Source organism: Caretta caretta, chromosome 24 (genome assembly GCF_965140235.1).
Source record: "Caretta caretta isolate rCarCar2 chromosome 24, rCarCar1.hap1, whole genome shotgun sequence".
Classification (NCBI taxonomy): Eukaryota; Metazoa; Chordata; order Testudines; family Cheloniidae; genus Caretta; species Caretta caretta.
This window is the reverse complement of record NC_134229.1, coordinates 2,534,654-2,556,714: the sequence shown is the minus strand read 5'-3', so window position 1 is coordinate 2,556,714 and position 22,061 is coordinate 2,534,654. Positions and strand designations below refer to the sequence as shown.

The 22,061-nt window shown below is 44.2% G+C and overlaps 1 protein-coding gene and 1 long non-coding RNA gene across 2 annotated transcripts; both read right to left on the bottom strand.

Moving 5' to 3' along the window:
- Positions 1–8,339: 8,339 nt before the first annotated feature.
- Positions 8,340–11,433, bottom strand: LOC142069999 (uncharacterized). Its single transcript, XR_012665961.1, has 3 exons — positions 11,329–11,433; positions 10,619–10,711; positions 8,340–8,432 (listed from the first exon to the last, which is right to left on the bottom strand). It is a non-coding gene; the product is annotated as an uncharacterized LOC142069999 (long non-coding RNA).
- Positions 11,434–17,131: 5,698 nt separating this feature from the next.
- On the bottom strand, positions 17,132–19,677 carry LOC125625957 (uncharacterized). The gene is made up of 2 exons (XM_048828617.2): positions 19,657–19,677; positions 17,132–18,279 (listed from the first exon to the last, which is right to left on the bottom strand). The coding sequence occupies exon 2, from the start codon at positions 18,261–18,263 to the stop codon at positions 17,652–17,654; it is 612 nt and encodes a 203-aa protein (XP_048684574.1). The 5' UTR covers positions 18,264–18,279; positions 19,657–19,677; the 3' UTR covers positions 17,132–17,651.
- Positions 19,678–22,061: the final 2,384 nt, after the last annotated feature.

Genomic DNA, 22,061 nt, shown 5'->3' with positions numbered 1-22,061 from the left:
ACTCTTTGGATGGGCTATCACCAGCAGGAGAGTGAATTTGTGTGGGGGGGGTGGAGGGTGAGAAAACCTGGATTTGTGCTGGAAATGGCCCACCTGATGATCACTTTAGATAAGCTATTACCAGCAGGACAGTGGGGTGGGAGGAGGTATTTTTTCATATTCTCTGTGTATAAATAAAGTCTGCTGCAGTTTCCACGGCATGCATCCGATGAAGTGAGCTGTAGCTCACGAAAGCTCATGCTCAAATAAATTGGTTAGTCTCTAAGGTGCCACAAGTACTCCTTTTCTTTATACAGACAGACACAGACCCTTTGTTTCTCTGCCTCCTCCCAGCTTTTGAAAGTATCTTGTCTCCTCATTGGTCATTTTGGTCAGGTGCCAGCGAGGTTACCTTTAGCTTCTTAACCCTTTACAGGTGAGAGGATTTTTCCTCTGGCCAGGAGGGATTTTAAAGGGGTTTACCCTTCCCTTTATATTTATGACAGGGGCACATGTGTTGATGGAGCCTTAGAACATTATGGAGGCTTATATAGTTGGGAGGTCCCTATGGTTCTGGGACACGACATGGTTATTGGGGTCCATCTGTTTAGGAGAGATTCCGTGGTTACAAAGGACCATATGGCTGTGGGGAATCATTTGGTCATGGGGGTCCATATGGTTGTGGGAGGGATATAGGGTTGAGGGGATGGGAACCTTAATGGAAACAGTGGGCTATGTTAAACCCAGTGGGCATATCCAAAGAAAAAGGAAGTACCAGGAAATGATCAGCAAGATACAAATTGATGTTTTAGCATATGGGCCTGGCTTTGAGAAGTGTTGGGTACATTGAACGCTTTGTGAAATATTGAAAGAGCTGTATTAAATTAGCACCTCTGCTAACATGCCTAATGTTTCCCATATGTCACATGATGACTCATTCTTCTAATGCCTTCCTTGCTATGTGCTTCCTCTATTATCAACACAGTGGGCCTAATTCTCAATTGCGCTATGGGTTTTTACACCACTCTGTAAAGTGCAAATGGAGCAGGGCCTTAAGGTGTATGTTACCTACATTTATATTGACTTTCCTGCCTCTTTCCAATGCCAGAGGAGTGTCACAAGACATTAGTGTCAATGAGAATCAGGCTAGGTTATCTCCTATCCATGAATATGGAGCGTTTCTTTCGGCCTTTTAATTTTCTAACAGCAGCTGCATAATGGAGAAGCTTTTTGATCTTCAGCTTTTATTGTGTTTTCTTTACATTGTGACAGACCAAGGTGAAACAAGTAGTTAAAAATGGTGGCAAACAGACTTGATTGTCAAACTCTACAGCTGTGATCTTTTAATATCACCAAAAACTTCCACATCACTTGTGGTCAAAAACGTCCTTAAATTGTGGATACCTAACTCTGTAAAGCTTGTGCCCTGTTATCAAGAAATGTTGAGCACAAATGGTTATCATTAGCTTCACTGGGAGTTTTGAGTACTCAGCGCTTCAGAAAAAGTAGCCTGGATCTTATCCTGTCAGGCATTTAAAATTAATGGCTCATTTGGAGAAAGGTTTGCTTAGCTGCGTCCAGAAGTGAGATCATGGGAATAGTTGCTGATTTAACCCAGCTCCAATTCTGTGAAATCATGAGTCTTGCATGAAATGCAATCTCTGGCATTCAAAGAATCGAGTTGCTAGGCCTTCCAATTTAAAAAACAAAAGAAAAGGAAAACAAAAGAAATCAATAATTTAGAGAGGAAGATTGGTGATATTAGGGCATTTGTTCTCAATGAAACTGTGATCTGGGGGTGAAAGGCTCATTGCTTAATGGCAAAAGATTTATTCCTGTGCAATTCAGGCCTTTAATGCTGCAGCTTTAAATTTGTTATTGATCCTGGTGTATCTCTAAAGAGACGGATGCCCTCAGACATTTCCTACTCTGTGTGTCTTTCACTGAGCCCCATTACAATAGCAACTGAGCTTTTTCCTTTTCATTCGGTTGCTTCTAATGCATGATGTTTACTCTTTTCCCTGTGTTTCAGGTTTACCTCCAATGCAGAAAGATGACAAAAGATTTCTCATCACTGGGGCTGTGACCCCTGTTGGAATGGGGACTGGGATGGTTATAGGAGCCATTATGACTGCTATCGGCCATGGGGTTACTATAGGCCATACACTTACGGGTGTGGCCAGCATTACGATTCCTGCTACTCTTACCCTTACCGATGGGGCAGTGGGTATGGCTCTAGAAGATGCTGGCCATGTTTTGCTGAGGAGCAATAGACCCAGAAATGAAAAGCAAGATATGATTCACCGATGAGCTTATAGGCAACGGCTTTCAGAAATGTGGATCCCCCACAATTCCCATAGGAACTGTGATTGCTCAGCAGTTCCATAAATTTTCCCCATATCTGTATTTTCCAAGTTACATGTTATGTCTATTACTTCTTCTATTCTCTGCTTCTTCTATAATTATCTGAAGGCCTGAATCTCAGTTCCATGAAGGCTCTTTTAGGCCACTCTGACAGTGTTCCAGTCCCCAAATCATTTTTGTTGCCCTCCGTTGGACGTTTTCCAATTTTTCCACATCCTTCTTGTAGTGTGGGGCCCAAAACTGGACACAGTACTCCAGATGAGGTCTCACCAATGTTGAATAGAGTGGAACGATCACGTCCCTCGATCTGCTGGCAATGCCCCTACTCATACATCCCAAAATGCCATTGGCCTTCTTGGCAACAAGGGCACACTGTTGACTCATATCTAGCTTCTCGTCCACTGTAACCCCTAGGTCCTTTTCTGCAGAACTGCTGCCGAGCCATTCGGTCCCTAGTCTGTTGCAGTGCATGGGATTCTTCAGTCCTAAGTGCAAGACTCTGCACTTGTCCTTGTTGAACCTCATCAGATTTTTTTTGGCCCAATCCTCTACTTTCTCTAGGGCCCTCTGTATCCTATCCCTACCCTCCAGAGTATCTACCACTCCTCCCAGTTTAGTGTCATCTGCAAACTTGCTGAGCGTGCAATCCACACCATCCTCCAGATCATTAATGAAGAATTGAACAAAACCGGCCTGAGGACCGACCCTTGGGGCACTCCACTTGATACCAGCTGCCAAGTAGACATGGAGCCATTGATAACTACCCGTTGAGCCTGACAATCTAGCCAGCTTTCTATCCACCTTATCGTCCATTCATCCAGCCCATACTTCTTTAACTTACTGGCAAGAATACTGTGGGAGACCGTGTCAAAAGCTTTGCTAAAGTCAAGGAACAACACGTCCACTGCTTTTCCCTCATCCACAGAGCCAGTTATCTCATCATAGAAGGCAATTAGATTAGTCAGGCGTGACTTTCCCTTGGTGAATCCATGCTGACTGTTCCTGATCACTTTCCTCTCCTCTAAGTGCTTCAGAATTGATTCCTTGATGACCTGCTCCGTGATTTTTCCAGGGACTGAGGTGAGGCTGACTGGCCTGTAGTTCCCAGGATCCTCCTTCTTCCCTTTTTTAAAGTTGGGCACTACATTAGCCTTTTTCCAGTCGTCCGGGACCTCCCCCAATCACCATGAGTTTTCAAAGATAATGGCCAATGGCTCTGCAATCACATCCGCCAACTCCTTTAGCACTCTCGGATGCAGCACATCTAGCCCCATGGACTTGTGCTCATCCAGCTTTTCTAAATAGTCCCGAACCACTTCTTTCTTCGCAGAGGGCTGGTCACCTCCTCCCCATACTTTGCTGCCCAGTGCAGCAGTCTGGGAGCTGACCTTGTTCGTGAAGACAGAGGCAAAAAAAGCATTGAGTACATTAGCTTTTTCCACATCCTCTGTCACTAGGTTGCCTCCCTCATTCAGTAAGGGGCCCACACTTTCCTTGACTTTCTTCTTGTTGCTAACATACCTGTATGTTGCTAACATACATGTTGTACTTTGTCTCATTTGACCCTGACTGGAATGAAACAAATACATTAAAATGGTAGCAAACAAGATGTGATTGTCAAACTGTACAGCTGCACTGAAAAAAGAACATCTGCTGTGAAATGCATCACCTTGGAGCAGGTGATTTGTCACAGACCTTCTTGAAACCCTGGAAATAGATTCTTTCTTGTCAGCATTCTTTCTGTCTGTTCCTGTATATTCCCCTTCTTTGTTCACATTAAAATGATTCTGCATTATTATATCAGCCTTCTGGTTTTCCTTTTGGCTCCATTCCTTATTTACCAGTCACTGCGGCCCAGATTCCCAGAAATACATACCTATTGCCTAACACCGATTGAAATAAGTGGGAATGCTACACGTTTGTGAATCTGGTCCAGTGGGTAAAAATTTACTCTTTTTCAGGGAGACAGGGCATGTGCATTACTTAAGTCCCACTCGAGCCCTGTACTGAGATGAGAATTAGGTCAGGCAAGAGTCTATAAATCATAAAAGCGGGATTACCTCTGTGCTACTTTCGTTGTACCAACTAACCCAAATAGGGTGTTTGGCATTCCTTTTTATTCAGAAGATCTCGACATATTCAGCCATAGATTAATGCCTAATAACAGCCACTCAGTATGTTCTAGATGGGCAATGTCAGCAGGTAAATCATTCCTCCTACTCATCCTCTACTCCTGAGGTTAGAGGGCAGCCTGGTGTCTTCCCCACCAAGGTGATCCAATCTCTCAACATTTTTAATTGAAAGTGTTTCAGACTTAAGTTTCAGAAATCTTAAGCATCTCTGGGCTTTGGCTGTATATAAAAGGGGTGGGCCACCCTACACACCCCATATCAGTCAGATGTATCACTGCCAGTGAACCCCACATTACGTCCCTCCAACTGGGTGTCAACCAATCCATTTTGTTATGGTCATGTCTAGTGGGCAGAGCAGGCATACAGGTTGGCGAACGAAGTCAACGGTCAGCACCAGAGTCAGCGGCCAGTTACCAGAGCCGGGGTCAAGCCAGACTCAGAACCAGGAATTGAAGCTGAGGGCTAGAGCCAAGGTCAGATGCCAAATGCCAGAGCCAAGGGTCAAGCCAGAGTCAGGGTCAGAGGTCAAGGGCTGGAGTCACAGACAGGAGTGATCACTGAGGATTGTAGCTGGGGCATAAGGGCAGGAGGAGAGACAAGGGTCAATCACAGTGGGAACAGGAGTGAAGGTGGGGGTGATATAGGAGCCAGGAGCAGAGCTGGACCCAGGTTGGGTGCAGGAGGAGGCACAATAGGAAACCAACTGGTTACTTGGACAAACTTCTTGTTTCTCCTCCTGGCTTAAACAGTGTAGTTGGACCAATTGGTGGAGCCAGTCAATCCTCCAATCTGAGTGTGGTGCCTTAGCTGGGGCTATAGCCCTAGCAGCTTCTCTGCCTACCCACATTCGGTTGAGGCCAGGATATGGCAGCTGTTGGTCTAGTGGATAGGGGAGAAGCAATACACATAATACATCTTGATTTTGGTAAGGCTTTCAACACAGTTCCACATGACATTCTCATAAGCCCACTGGGGAGATGTCATCTAGATGACTTTACTATAAGATGAACAACTGGTTGAAAGACCAGGAGAATGGATGAAGCTGACAACTGGTGTGATCCAGTCTAGCAATTCCTACATTCTTATGAGCAAAAATGCCCATTGAAGATGCTTCTCCTCAGATAGTGTAATTTAGTGTCCATGAAAGACATTTAGTGCTCCATGAAAGACAGTGGACCTGAACCAATTTACCCCAGCTGAGGATCTAGTCCTTATTGATTTATTTGGAGAAAACAAAAGTTTCTGTTCATTCATCAGCAAGTATTGGTGACTCACGAGGTTTGGAAAACCAAAGAGCCACACTCTGATACCGGACAGAACTGGTTTGCCATGCAGAGGTTAAATCTTCAAAGGAAAGGAAATGATCAGTGTCATAAATAAAGGGAAGGGTAAACCCCTTTGAAATCCCTCCTGGCCAGGGGAAAGCTCCTCTCACCTGTAAAGGGTTAAGAAGCTAAAGGTAACCTTGCTGGCACCTGACCAAAATGACCAATGAGGAGACAAGATACTTTCAAAAGCTGGGAGGAGGGAGAGAAACAAAGGGTCTGTGTGTCTGTCTATATGCTGGTCTTTACCGGGGATAGACCAGGAATGGAGTTTTAGAACTTTTAGTAAGTAATCTAGCTAGGTATGTGTTAGATTATGATTTCTTTAAATGGCTGAGAAAAGAATTGTGCTGAATAGAATAACTATTTCTGTCTGTGTATCTTTTTTGTAACTTAAGGTTTTGCCTAGAGGGGTTCTCTATGTTTTTGAATCTAATTACCCTGTAAGATATCTACCATCCTGATTTTACAGGGGGGATTTCTTTATTTCTATTTACTTCTATTTTTATTAAAAGTCTTCTTTTAAGAAACTGAATGCTTTTTCATTGTTCTCAGATCCAAGGGTTTGGGTCTGTGGTCACCTATGCAAATTGGTGAAGCTTTTTATCCAACATTTCCCAGGAAAGGGGGGGTGCAAGTGTTGGGAGGATTGTTCATTGTTCTTAAGATCCAAGGGTCTGGGTCTGTAGTCACCTAGGCAAATTGGTGAGGCTTTTTACCAAACCTTATCCAGGAAGTGGGGTGCAAGGTTTTTGGGAAGTATTTTGGGGGGAAAGACGCGTCCAAACAGCTCTTCCCCAGTAACCAGTATTAGTTTGGTGGTGGTAGCAGCCAATCCAAGGACAACGGGGGGGAATATTTTGTACCTTGGGGAAGTTTTGACCTAAGCTGGTAAAGATAAGCTTAGGAGGTTTTTCATGCAGGTCCCCACATCTGTACCCTAGAGTTCAGAGTGGGGGAAGAACCTTGACAATCAGCATTATCCCAGACATGTTCTCTATGAGAAATGTTTTAAATGGACACAGAATCCCAGCTGTCCATCATGGAAATAGTTACACTTATTCCAGTCAGTGTTTGTCATATAAAGTAATTGAGAAAGGTTCAAAGCGGCCAATTGGAAGGGAAGTTCAGTGCAAATGGGTTTTAGGGGGCTTATTCCTTCACCCACTTACTTCCCTGGTCCTTCTCGCATGAACAGAGAGCAACAGTACCCGAAGTCCAAAGGTGCAGACAATTTGATGTTTATTGGGGTGAACTTCCAGCAAGCATGATTCCAGTTTCCTTCCTTAGTGTCCCCCTTCCCAGCTCTGACACCACAGAGCCTTACACCTGTGTCCCTGTTCCCATTCCTGCCCTTAGCCAAACGTGATTCCAATGTCCTTACCCCCATTCCCTGTTCCCATTTCCCCCTTTAGCAAAACATGATTCCAATTTCCCCACCCCCATTCACTGTTCCCATTTCCCCTCCCCTCCCCACACCCACCCACACACCCACTTCCTGATTGACTGCAGACTATATAGTAAAACTTGAGTTCTGCTTAGCTTTACATTAACCAATCATTTTCCTGAAATTTAACTAACCAATCCTAACATATTGTAACATGACTATGTAACCAATTATATCCCACCACCTTAAGTAGTTTACACCCAGCAAAATTAATTATACAGCAGACAGGAACAATCACAGAACCAGACAGAGATTATACAGACAAACAATAGCAAAGTGGGAACTATAATGACAAAACAGTACAGAAGTGAGGATTTCACATCCCAGCTATCGATAAGTGAGTTCTTGCCAGACAGGATGCTATCAAACTAAGTTTCCTTTTACATTTTCTAGGCACTTCCCTTTCTCTGGAGGCGACAGGCACTATCAGGACAGGATTGTATCCTAACAGCCCCATAGCACCTTATTTCAATGTGACTAGGTTGGAATGTGAGGAGGTGACCGGTCGCTTCCCAGCTTATGGCTGCCTCTGCTGCTTAGCCAAAGGCCTTAGCCTAAGAACAGGGCCTCAGACTGTCACAGTGAGAGAAGGACCTTAGACCGGCAGACAGTGATTTTGATTCTTTCTTTTATATCTCTATATAGTTATCTCTATAACTAGCCAAGTGATAAGAATACACCTAAATTCTTCGAGTACAAGCCTTTACCAACAGGCCTGAATATCTATATCCTAACAATGGGTAAGAGGCATAGAAAGAGGAAATAGGAAGAAATACATAGCCATGAACATAGGGACTAAATCCATTCCTCCTCTCTATCTTGGACAGACCATCACTGATTGTCGAAATCATCCCAGGACCAATTCTTAGCAATTTCCTTCAGCAGAGTGAAGTGGGAGCCGTAGGAGCACCTGTGGTCGGAGCGGGCTATGACGGCTCATTCGGTTTGTGGGGATTGTACGGCTCTGGAGACCGTTACAGAGGATTGTATGGTTACGGGGGATTAGGTGGTTATGGGGGCCATTACTGTTATGGGGGATTGAGTGGTTATGGGGGAGGTTACAGTTATGGGGGACTATGAAATTACCCAGGGCGTTATGGTTATGGGGAAATATGTGGTTCTGGGGTATCTTGCCATAGGTACCTCAGTGGAAGCCGTGCACCATATAAAACCCAGTAGGAATATCTGTTGGAAAAGAAAAGACAAGGAAGTGAACAGCAGGCTACCGACTCACAGCTGACCTTTAGAGCATGGATTTCAGAAGCGCTGTGCAGGCATGGCTCCACTTGAATTCAACGCGAGCTGTGTCTGCTCAGCGCCTTTGTCTCCTAGACCCATTTCTAACGTTACGTTTTATGACTCTTTCTGCCAATGCTTTCCCAACCGCGTGCTTAGTCTCTCAGTCACATGTGGACTCATTCTGAATTACACGCAGGCTGTTTGTACTGACCCCGCAGGGTGAAGGAATCAGGGGCCTTAACAGAGGCATCAGTTACATTTATTATCATTTTAATTCCCTTTGCAGGGGAAAGGATCACTAACACAATCATCAGAATGGTTACAGAGAGAGTGAGTCAAATAGGACTTGTCTAATTCACCTAGGAGAATAAGATAAAGTAATTAGAAGATCACTGAGCCATGAGTGCTTTTATACAGTTCTGTAGACTCACTGGAGGACTTGAGAGGCCCTGTGTTCCTGAAGGTCTAAATAGTTACAAATCAATCTTTGCATAACTCCTTCAATTGATGTAGTTTTTTTCCTCCGTGTTTTTGACAATTAGTTTGTTCCTAACTCCACATGGTGTGACATGCTCATTACACCCTGCAACTCTCTTTCATCTTACAACTTTATGGGCCAGCTACATTCCTGCTTTCATTCTACTGACTTCATTGATGCTGCAATGGGATATTTGGAAGCCTAGAATAGTAAAGTGTCCAATGTAGTTGACGAGCCATGGTGAGCATGTGGCCTTACTAATCACTGTTACTGGATTTTACTTCAGATTCTGCCACCTGCTCCCTGTGTATCCTACACCTCAATTGCTTGTTCACCTCCACATAAATCTGATCTAATATTGACATTATGCTCAATGATCATAGCCTTCCTCAAATCAAAGAACTTCAAAGCACTTCAGGCTCATTAATGTTGTATGTGTCCACAGTGTTGTATTATTTTAATAGCAGAATTTTTGTACTGGTATTAGATGCCTCCAGATTGTGGGTTAGATTAATTTTACAAATGCATGTTAAGGTTTCGGATGTCATTCCAATAGTCAGCTCATGACTCTTAGCTTTCAAATTAGGGGCTCTTTGATTTTCATTCAAAAAAGCTTTTCATTTCCCTTTCTTTACCAAACATTCCTTTGTAAACCTCAAGGGGCAGATGCTGAGCCAGGGTACATCAGCGCAGTTCTATAAATTTCTATGACATTCTGTGTCTTAAAACTGAGCGGAGAAATTGACACTGCTCAGGTTAGAAGAAATCCTGTCAGGGGTATATTTTCCATTTTCAAACATTCTAATTATAGATGAAAATCTTACTGTGGAGAAGGGTCTGGCAGAATGCCCTTGGTTGGCCAGATTTAGAATGAATCCAATCTCCTCTCACAGCAATTTGACCACCGAAGAAGTACTCCTTAACTCTGCCTGTTTTACGCGTCTTCCTTTTCTTTACAAGCTGAATTCTCTTACAGGACCCAATTCTCTTGGCTGCTCATGAACAGAGATACAGTAGCTGATGTTTCCCACTCATTTCACTGTACATTGGATCTGAGCAGCTGCGGTTGAAAGTGCCCAGTATGCTCAGACAGATACACTCCACACAGGGTTTTCTCTAAGCTAGCCTGGATAAAGTGCCTTTCTTCAGTTTGAAGCTGATGGAGCTATGCTGGTACACACTGGTTCAACATCCACCCTTAAACTGTAAAATAGATATAAAAGGGAAATGCAAAGGTGCATTGAATGAAAATGAAAGAGTCCAATTTCAGAGTCTGAGAATCACAAATGAGTACTGGAATGACATCTGAGACCTTGACATACATTTTAAAGCGAATCTAATCTTTAGTATTGGAACATCTAATCCAAGTAAATGTTATTACTACTATAATAATACATCACTTTGGCCGTATAAAACTTGACGAGTGGTGGTGAAGTGCTTTGAAATGCTTAGATCAGAGGAAGCCTCAGACAATCCATTTTGAAAGCTATTATTATACCTGTTTGCCACAGAGGTGAACGAAGGTCAGACAGGGAGTGATTGGGAGAGTCAAAAAAAGACGACAACAGTTGGGACTCTTCATGCCAAAAATTTACTCCAGCTCTTGAACCCCACTGGACACTTACCGTTCATGGCTTCCAGCTATGTCACTCACCTGAGAGTAACTCTTAGAAAGGCTCATTCTCGAATTTTTCTTAGTTTGTTCTCATGATTTTTGGGGGAATTTTTCCGTGAAACATCTTCTGATCTAAATGTGAAACATAATAAAAAATCAAGGGTTTTGCAATCCACTTTATTTGAAGGTGGTGGGTATTTACATTTGAGTAGATTTTAATTATCTCGTACCAAACTGAAGTGAATTGAATTATCTGGTACCACATCTGAATTAAATGTGGAGAGTTTTATTCCTGTACAACACATGAACAAGCTTGAAATGTACACACTTGTAATTTCTTTGGACAATTACTATCCTCATGGATAGAGAAGGCGATGTCAAAGAGACGACCCACCCTGTACCTCGTTTCACAAAGCTGAAAGAATTCATCACCATTGGGTCACGATGACCCGTTCGAGACGTGTGTTTCCAAGGAAAGAAAAAATAGCACACACAGTGCAGTTGGTGACTTCATCCCAATGGGTGACATGCCTTAAAGCAAGTTTTTGAAGCTTGAATTATATAATGTGATTTATAATGCTAACATACTCATGGGAAAGAAATTGAGAGACTTTTAATTCCTTTGGAGAAGTGCTGTATTAATGTATAAAGGAGAGACAGTTAAAGTGGACCAAAATTAGCCAGTTTTTTTTTTAATCATTGATGCTTAGTTCCAAGAATGCACACATTTTTTAACAAGACATACTAACCTTGTCTTCTAAAAGAGTGCCACAGGGATGGAGCACGTGCTTAGCCCGTGGCAGGAGGAGTCAGAAGTATTGGATTGTATTTCTGTTTCTGCAACTCACACCCGTGCAACCTTCACCTCAATGTGCTTCTTTTTTCTCTACCTAGAAATCAGGGATAGTAAGGATGTTAGGACTGGAAATTGTTCAGCATTCTTAGAACTCAAGATTTCAAAGCACCTAAGAACAGTCATTGGTGTTTTATAAATGCAAAGAGATGTATTCTGAGACTATTATTAAATTGTTTTGGGATTAGAAGCCTCTGCATTGACTAGTAGAGTCACCTGAAAAAAAAAATAGAGGCCAAGGTTTCTTGTGTTATTCCTTTAATCAGGTCATGATTCAAAGCCAAAGAATTTGGGGATATTGCATTTTCATTCAAATGTAATTTTGCATTTGGTATTTTTGTCCATTATATAGGAAAATGAAGATGCTCTCATGGTGGAAATCAGCACAGTTGCTTCAACTTCAAAGCAAGTCCTTGCGAAAACGTTCTTTGAAAGTTTAAGGTAACCTGACTGCTCTAACCTGAGCAGTGTCAATGCCTTCATTTAATCACTGTAGGTTGAAATTCACTCCTGGGCAGAGGGTCATCACAAAGGCTTGTACTATACCTAAGTCCATGCTAAGACGTAGTTTGAAAGTTTAAAGCAGAACTAAAGTTGTCCATAGGCATTGTTCGATCCCCCCGCCAAAGGGTGAATTTGAGACTTAAGGTCATGACAGGAAACGCACTGAAGGCAAAGGAATATTTCCAACTGATTACAAAGGGAATTGGATCTGAGATGGGGATGGAGGTTGTGAGAATGCAGAAAAATAGCTCTCTGCTTCCAAGCAGGTTTATAATGAAATGTCCAGTGCCCCTAAGAATGACCAGTATGAACAGAAAGGACCAAAGGGGAGATCTGCTCAGGACAGCCAGTTGTGCTACTGATGCAGCTCTGAATCACCTTGACATGCATTCTCATTGCACCACCAAGAGAGTCACTGGAATGACACAAGCAATGCAGACTGCAACGTGCATTATTAGGATTAGTCCAATAATCCCAAACCCTGAGAAAACAGCAGGTTCAAAAGGAGCATTTACCGAGGCATTATACTTTGTTTGGTAGCTAGTTAGGACTTCCTGTACCAAATGCAACGCAGATCCTCCAGGCAGTCCTAAAAACTGTATAAAAGGATTCACTGCTCAGGTCTCTTCTAAACGCTTCTTTGGACTTCGTCTCCTCGGTGAACTGGGTAAGTCCAATTGGACTCAATCTCTTTCCAACACAAGAGCTGTCACAGTAGGGTCCATTTTCATTTTAAGACTAACTCTTGTACATACTCTCTGTATTTTTATTAGGGACGAGGGTGTTTCTCCATTATCGTCTTTTGTAGTTATTCACTTGCAAGTGCTGGTGGATCCATGATTCGGAGCCACAGGTGGGGATTTTAGGAGCACCATATGCAATTGGGAAACATATTTCCGATTAACTGGAAATAGAATTAGGGCATTTAAATCTTTAAAGTAATATTAGAAAGTTCCTCAGCCATTTTTCTCTGGGATAGATTAGGAAGAAACTTCGCCACCTTAGGCCATAAATGGCCAATTCAGGAGGTCTTCTTTATGCTGAAGGAGCTGTGACTCCTCACTGTTGGAGCCAGGAGAATTATTAAGCTGACAACTGGTGTGATCCAATCTGGCAATTCCTACATTCTTATGAGCAGAAATGCCCACTGAAGATTCTTACACTCAGATGGTGTAATTTAGGGTCGCTCCATGGAAGTCAGTGGACCTGAACCCATTTTACCAGAGCTGAGGATCTTGTCCTTAGTGATTTCTTTGGAGAAAGGAAAAGTTTCTGTTCCTTCCTTAGCAAGTATTGGTGACTCCCAGGGTTTGGAAAACCAAAGAGCCACACTCTGACACTGGACTCAACTGGTTTGCATGCAGAGGTTGAATCCTCAAGGGAAAGGGAAAGATCAGCATTATCCCAGCCAAGTTCTCTTTGAGAAATGTCTATAACGGTCACAGCATCCCAGGTATCCTTCAAAGAAATAATTACACTTATTCCAGGCGGTGTTTTTAGACAGGTCACTGAGAGGGCTTCAAATGGGACAATTGGGAGGTACATTTAGTGTGAGTGGATAAGAGGCAAAGAAAGAGGAAATAGGAACAAATATATAGCCAAAAAGATAGGAACTAAGTCCACTCCTCCTGTCTCTCTCGGGCCCCACGTAGACCTCACTACTACGGTAACTGAGGTTTGAGTCCTTTCTTTCACTGGCACATGTACCTTCTTTTTACTCTACTCCCTGTTGTGTGTTTCAGGTTTACCTCCATCACAGAAAGATGTCTTGTTCCAGCCTGTACTATCCAGAATGCGGGGTGGCCCGGCCCAGTCCAGTTTCTGGCAGCTTCAATGAGCCGTGCGTTAGGCAGTGCCCTGACTCCGAAATAGTGATCAGACCATCCCCAGTTGTCGTGACCATCCCAGGACCAATTCTCAGCAATTTCCCTCAGCAGAGTGAAGTGGCAGCTGTTGGAGCACCTGTGGTCGGAGCCGGCTATGGGGGTTCATTCGGTTTGGGGGGATTGTACGGGGGCTATGGAGGCCGTTACGGAGGATTGTATGGTTACGGGGGATTAGGTGCTTACGGGGGCCGTTATGGATTCGGGGGATTGAGTGGTTACGGGGGCCGTTATGGTGGATGGTGTGGTTACGGGGGAGGTTACGGTTATGGAGGATTATCCGGTTCCGGGGTATCTTGCCATAGGTACCTGAGTGGAAGCTGTACACCATGTTAAACCCTGCAGGAAAATCAATGGTAAAAGAAAAGACCAGGAAATGAAGAACAAGCTACAGATTCAGATGGAGATTTCAGAAGCGCTGTGCAGGCATGGCTCCACTTGAATTCAACGCGAGCTGTGTCTGCTCAGCACCTTTGTCTCCTAGACCCATTTCTAATGTTATGCTTATAAACTCTTTCTGCCAATGCTTTCCCAACCGCGTGCTTAGTCTCTCAGTCACATGTGGACTCATTCTGAATTACACTCAGGCTGTTTGCACTAACCCCGTAGTCTGACGGAAAGAGGGGCCTTAAGACAGGCATTAGTTGTATTTATTATCACTCGAATTTGTTTGTCCAACTCTGCACCTGCGAAAAAGGAAAAACAACTTCTTGCCTCAAATGAATCGCAAGGAAGCGGGTGATCGGTCGCAGCCCTTCTGGAAACACGTGAAATACCTTCTTTCTCTTGTGTATTATTTCTTTCTGTAACTGTGTATTGCAAATTTCATTCTCATTAAAAACTATGCTGCATCATAATATCGGTCTTCTGGCTTTCCTTGTTCCTCCCTCCTTGTTTAGAAATCCTGCTGCATGAAATTCACCCCTGTAGAGCAGGCAGCACCAGACACCTCTCAAGTTGCAACTTTCGAAGGCATGGAGTGGTAGGAGAGTAAAGCCCTTTAAGTGGTTCATAGCATTATGCAGGCTCTCTGCACAGGGGTGGAATTCTTCCTTGCATCATCTGTTTTGCAAAAAGTCTTTTCCTCCTAAGTCTTACACAGATTTTCACCTTAAGAATGTAAATATTTCCTTTCATTTCAAAAAGACCAATCACGTGCTTCATGGAAAGTGTCTGTGTGAGTCTTTGCTGGATAGCCACCCAGATTTTCGGAAGGAAAAGAATACTGGCCACCCCTAAAGACAAATGACATTACACCAAAGTCATTTGCAGCAGTCAGGAATCTCCTCTGTGATATGAAGAGATTAGTACACTGACCATTACTTCAGTACAAGAATCTAATGGTGTTTTAGGAAGCTGTTCCTCCTTGCACTCCATATTACCATTCTTATGTAAACCCCCCTGGCTGTACCATAGCTTGATATTGCAGGAACTGCGCAGAGCAAGTTTGCATTTTCTACTATGTTTTTCTTCAACATTTTCGTGGGTCTCAGTTCCCGGAAAATTTGGATTTTGCACTAATCAAATTTTTGATTTGACAACGCAAAAGAAAAAAATGTATCCAGACCATCCCGGCTCTTCAATGACATGATGTAATACTCACACAGTGAGGGGAGATTTAGCCATCTGCCACCGGGTGTTATTTAAGGGTAACACAGCTCTATTCTTCAACGTCATACCATACCTATTGACCCCTCCTTGGAAGGGAAGAACATAGGCATTGCTGCAGCAGATCAGGCCTCTCTCCCACAGTGGTGAGTGCCCGAGGCTTCACAGGGAGGTGCAAGAAACCCAGCAGAACACAGGCATGGGATCACCTGCCCCCAGAGGAACTTTTTCACTATCCCCCGTCAATCCGATCTGCCCCCACGGACGATTGGACGATGCCCTGAAGCACAAGAGTTTATATCCCTGCCAATCTTGAAGAAATGCAGTAAATCCATCTCAGTCACTATTTCCTCCAGAGTACTGTGAGCACCATTCTCTCTGCATCACCAAGAGAAATGTCTGAGGGCATCCCTCTCTGTAGAGATACACCAGGATCAATAACGAATTTAAAGCTGCAGCGTTAAAGGCCTGAATTGCACAGGAATACATCTTTTTGCCATTAAGCAATGAGCCTTTCACCCCCAGATCACAGCTTCATTGAGAACAAATACCCGAATTTCGCCAATCTCCCTCTCTAACATATTCTCAGTCCTTTCCCTCAGGAAAGCACAGTGGGATCTCCAGCAGCAGCTGACACTGGAGGTGGTGATGGGGGCGTATGTGGTGATAGAACCTTATTCCGTTATGGAGGCTTATGTAGTTGGGGGGTCCCTTTGGTTCTGGGACATGACATGGTTATCGGGATTCATATGGTTAGGAAAAAGAAAAGGAGGACTTGTGGCACCTTAGAGACTAACCAATTTATTTGAGCATAAAAGATTCTGTGGTTACAAGGCACTTTATGGTTGTGGGAGGAATATAGTGTTGCGGGGATGGTGATGGGGCCATGGGTACCTTAATGGAAACAGTGGGCTCTGTTAAACCCAGTAGGCATATGCAAAGAAAAAGGAAGAACCAGGAAATGAACAGCAAGATACAGATTGATGGTTTAGCGCATAGGCCTGTCTTTGAGAAGTCCTGAGTACATCGAACTCTTTGTGAAATAACAAAAGAGCTCCACTTGATCAGCACCTCTGCAAACATGCCGAATGTTTCCCAACATTCACAGGATGGGTCTTCTAATGCCTTCCTGGCTATGCGCTTCCACTGTTATCAACACAGTGGGCCTGATTCTCTACTGCGCTATGGGTTTTTACACCACTCTGTAAAGTGCAAAGGCAGCAGGGCCTTAAGGTGTATGGGACCGACATTTGTAGTGACTTTCCTGCCTCTTTCCAATGCCAGAGGAGTGTCACAAGACTTTAGTGTCAAGGAGAACCACGCTAGGTTCTCTCCTATCCAGGAATAAGGAGCGTTTCTTTAAGCCTTTTAACTTTCTAACAGCAGCTGCATAACGTAGAAACTTTTTGATCTTCAGCTTTTGTTGTGTTTTCGTTACCTTGTGACAGACCAGGGTGAAACAAGGAATAAACAATGGTGGCAAACAGACTTGATTGTCAAACTCTACAGCTGTGATCTTTTAATATCTCGAAAAGCTTCCACATCGCTATGAACCACTTAAAGGGCTTTAATCTCCTATCACTCCATGCCTTCGAAAGTTGCAACTTGAGAGGTGTCTGGTGCTGCCTGCTCTACAGGGATGAATCTCATGCAGCAGGATTTCTAAACAAGGAGGGAGGAACAAGGAAAGCCAGAAGACCGATATTACGATGCAGCATAGTTTTTAATGAGAATGAAATTTGCAATACACAGTTACAGATAGAAATAATAGACAAGAGAAAGAAGGTATTTCACGTGTTTCCAGAGGGGCTGTGACTGATCACCCGCTTCCTTGCGATGCATTTGAGGCGAGATGTTGTTTTTCCTTTTTCGCAGGTGCAGAGTTGGACAAACAAATTAAAGCGATAATAAATACAACTGATGCCTGTTTTAAGGCCCCTGTTTCCTTCACACTGAGGGGTAAGTGCAAACAGCCTGAGTGTAATCCAGAATGAGTCCACATGTGACTGAGAGACTAAGCACGCGGTTGGGAAAGCATTGGCAGAAAGAGTTTATAAGCATAACATTAGAAATGGGTCTAGGAGACAAAGGCGCTGAGCAGACACAGCTCGCGTTGAATTCAAGTGGAGCCATGCCTGCACAGCGCTTCTGAAATCTCCATCTGAATCTGTAGCTTGTTCTTCATTTCCTGGTCTTTTTTTTACCATTGATATTCCTGCAGGGTTTAACATGGTGTACAGCTTCCACTCAGGTACCTATGGCAAGATACCCCGGAACCGGATAATCCTCCATAACCGTAACCTCCCCCGTAACCACACAGTCCACCATAACGGCCCCCATAACCGCACAGTCCGCCATAAGGGCCCCCGTAACCACACAATCCCCCGAAACCACCCCCATAACCATACAATCCCCCGTAACCGCACAGTCCACCATAACGGCCCCCGTAACTACTCAATCCCCCGTAACCATAACGGCCCCCATAAGCACCTAATCCCCCGTAACCATACAATCCTCCGTAACGGCCTCCATAAGCACCTAATCCCCCGTAACCATACAATCCTCCGTAACGGCCTCCATAGCCCCCGTACAATCCCCCCACACCGAATGAACCCCCGTAGCCGGCTCCGACCACAGGTGCTCCTACAGCTGCCACTTCACTCTGCTGAGGGAAAGTGCTGAGAATTGGTCCCGGGATGGTCACGACAACGGGTGATGGTCTGATGACCACTTCAGAGTCAGGGCACTGCCTAACACATGGCTCGTTCCAGCTGCCAGAAACTGGACTGGGCTGGGCCACCCCGCATTCTGGATAGCACAGGCTGGAGCAAGACATCTTTCTGTGTGCAAACCTGAAACACACAACAAAACATAAGAAGATAAGAATGGCCATACTGGGTCAGATCAAAGGTCCATCAAGCCCAGTATCCTGTCCTCTGACAGTGGCCAATGGCAGGTGCCCCAAAGGGAAAGACCAGGTTATCATCAAGTGATCCATGCCCTGTCACCCAATCCCAGCTTCTGGAAAACAGAGGACACCACTCCTGCCCATCCTGGCTCATAGCCATTGATGGACCTATCTTTCATGAATCTATCTAGCTCCCTCTTGAACCCCATTATAGTACTGGCCTTCACAACAGCCTCTGGCAAGGAGTTCCAGAGGTTGACAGGGAATAGAGTAAAGAAAAGGTACTAGTGTCAGTGGAAGAAAAGACTCAAAACTCGGTTACTCTTGCAGTGATGTCGCTGTGGGGCCCAAGAGAGAGAAGGAGTGGATTTAGTCCCTATGTTTGTGGCTGCGTATTGGTCCCTATTTCCTCTTTCTATGCCTCTTATCCACTCACAGTAAACTTCCCTCCCAACAGGCCCATTTGAACCCTTCTCAATGACTTTGTCTGAAAAACCAGTAAGAGTAACTATTTCATTGACGGACCCCCGGGATTCGGTGTCCATTATAGACATTGCTCAAAGAGAACATGGCTGGGATACTGCTGTCATTGGCTTTCCTTTGAAGATTCAAGCTCTGCATTCAAACCAGTTGAGTCCAGTGCTAGAATGTGGCTCTTTGGCTTTCTAAACCTTGGGAGTCACGAATACTTGCGGATGAATAAACAGAAACTTTTCTTTTCTTCAAATAAATCACTAAGGACAAGATCCTCAGCTCTGGTAAAATGGGTTCAGGACCACTGACTTCTATGGAGCGACAATAAATTATACCATCTGAGTATAAGAATCTTCAATGGGTATTTCTCCTCATAAGAACATTGGAATTGCTAGACTGGATCACACCAGTTGTCAGCTTAATAATTCTCCTGCCTCCAATAGTGAGGAGTAACGGCTACTTCCAAATAAAGTAGAAGACCCCTAAATTGGCCATGTATGGAATAAACTGGGAAAGTTTCTTCCTAATCTAGCCAAGCAAAAAATGGCTAAGAAACTTTCTAAAATTACTTTAGGAAGATTTAAATGCCCGAAATCAATTTCCAGTTATTAGGAAATATGTTTCTCAGTTGCATTTGGTGCTCCTAAAATCCCCACCTTTGGCTTCAAATCATGGATCCACCACAACCAGCTACTGATTATCTACACAAGATAATTATGTATGGAACAACGCTCTAATCCCTGATAAAAATCACAGAGCGTACATGCAAGATTCAGTCTTAAATGGAAATGGATCCTACTGTGACACCTCTTGATGTTAGAAAGAGTTTGATTCAAATTGGACTTACCCAGTTGACCGAGGAGCTGAAGTGTGGAGAAGTGTTTAGAAGGACCCTGAGTTGTGAGCGCTTTTATACAGTGTCTAGGACTGCCTGGAGGATCTGTGATGCGTTTGGTACAGGAAGTCCCATTTAGTTACCAAACAAAGTTGCATGCCTCGGTAAATCCTTCTTTTGATGGAGCTGTTTTCTCAGGGTTTGGGAGTATTGGGCTAATCTCAGCTTCAAAGGGAGTGACATGCACGTTGCAATCTGCATTCCTAGTATCATTCCAGTGACTCTCTTGGTGCTGCAATGAGCATGCATGTCAAGGTGATTCAGAATTGCATCAGTAGCACAACTGGCTGTCCTGAACAGATATCCCCTTTGGTCCTTTCAGTTCATGCAGGTCATTGTTAGGGGCATTCTACAGTTCATGATAAACTTGCCAGGAAGCAAAGATCCATTTTTCTGCTTTCTCACAAGCTCCACCCCCAACGGGTCAGATCCAATTCCCTTTGAAAACAATCGGAATCATTCCATTTCACCTTACGATGATTAAACCTTGACCTAACATAGGACCGCCACTTGTGTCACCAATGGTATCTCAAAGGGTTTCCTAGACCAGATTTACTCATGGGTCCATGGAAGGGAGAGGGGGGAGTTGAAGGAAGCAGTGCTCTTTTCTAGAAAGGTTTTCAGTTAAATCATTAAATTTGTACTCTGTTAGAAACCATAGAATCATAGAATATCAGGGTTGGAAGGGACCTCAGGAGGTCATCTAGTCCAACCCCTTGCTCAAAGCAGGACCAATCCCCAACTAAATCATCCCAGCCAAGGCTTTGTCAAGCCTGACCTTAAAAATATCGAAGGAGGGAGATTCCACCACCTCCCTAGGTAACGCATTCCAGTGTTTCACCACCCTCCTAGTGAAAATGTTTTTCCTAGTATCCAACCTAAACCTCCCCCACTGCAACTTGAGACCGTTACTCCTTGTTCTGTTATCAGCTACCACTGAGAACAGTCTGGAGCCATCCTCTTTGGAACCCCCTTTCAGGTAGTTGAAAGCAGCTATCAAATCCCCCCTCATTCTTCTCTTCTGCAGACTGAACAATCCCAGTTCCCTCAGCCTCTCCTCATAAGTCATGTGTTCCACTCCCCTAATCATTTTTGTTGCCCTCCGCTGGACTCTTTCCAATTTTTCCACATCCTTCTTCTAGTGTGGGGCCCAAAACTGGACACAGTACTCCAGATGAGGCCTCACCAATGTTGACTAGAGGGGAATGATCACGTCCCTCAATCCGCTGGCAATGCCCCTACTTATACATCCCAAAATGCCATTGGCCTTCTTGGCAACAAGGGTACACCGTTGACTCATATCCAGCTTCTCGTCCACTGTAACCCCTAGGTCCTTTTTTTGCAGAACTGCTGCCGAGCCATTTGGTCCCTAGTCTGTAGCGGTGCATGGGATTCTTCCGTCCTAAGTGCAGGACTCTGCACTTGTCCTTGTTGAACCTCGTCAGATTTCTTTTTGGCCCAATCCTCTAATTTGTCTAGGGCCCTCTGTATCCTATCCCTACCCTCCAGCGTACCTACCGCTTCTCCCAGTTTAGTGTCATCTGCAAACTTGCTGAGGGTGCAATCCGCACCGTCCTCCAGATCATTTATGAAGATAGTGAACAAAACCGGCCCCAGGACCGACCCTTGAGGCACTCGACTTGATACTGGCTGCCAACTAGACATGGAGCCATTGATCTCTACCTGTTGAGCCCGACAATCTAGCCAGCTTTCTATCCACCTGATAGTCCATTCATCCAGCCCATACTTCTTTAACTTGCTGGCAAGAATACTGTGGGAGACCGTGTCAAAAGCTTTGCTAAAGTCAAGGAACAACACGTCCACCGCTTTCCCCTCATCCACAGAGCCAGTTATCTCGTCATAGAAGGCAATTAGATTAGTCAGGCATGACTTGCCCTTGGTGAAACCATGCTTACTGTTCCTGATCACCTTCCTCTCCTCTAAGTGCTTCAGAATTGATTCCTTGAGGACCTGCTCCATGATTTTTCCAGGGACTGAGGTGAGGCTGACTGGCCTGTAGTTCCATCTCTCTATGACTGAGCTGACAAGAAACTGAGGTCTTGCAAGATAATGGACTGACTAAGCCCTGGAAGAAGCCCAGGAGAGATGGAAATCATGGATTATGGGTGAAGGAGGAAAGGGCTTTTGGCTGTGATTTGACATAGAGTCCCACCAGCCACAGGTTATGTTGCATAAAACATTCCTGCAAGAACCAGAATGTTGTTTTAAGTGTAAAATATATCTCTAGGAGTGCATTCTATATCCAGGGAAGAAGGCAGAAATGTCCTCCTTTGACTTTAAGGCCCTACACCTCTTTCAGTTTGAAGCAACTCTGCGGATTAACGCCAAGGGAGCCC

Bases quoted from the DNA above. Each gene is read 5' to 3' on its own strand.
- LOC125625957 (XM_048828617.2), bottom strand. From the start codon at position 18,263: ATGTCTTGCTCCAGCCTGTGCTATCCAGAATGCGGGGTGGCCCAGCCC.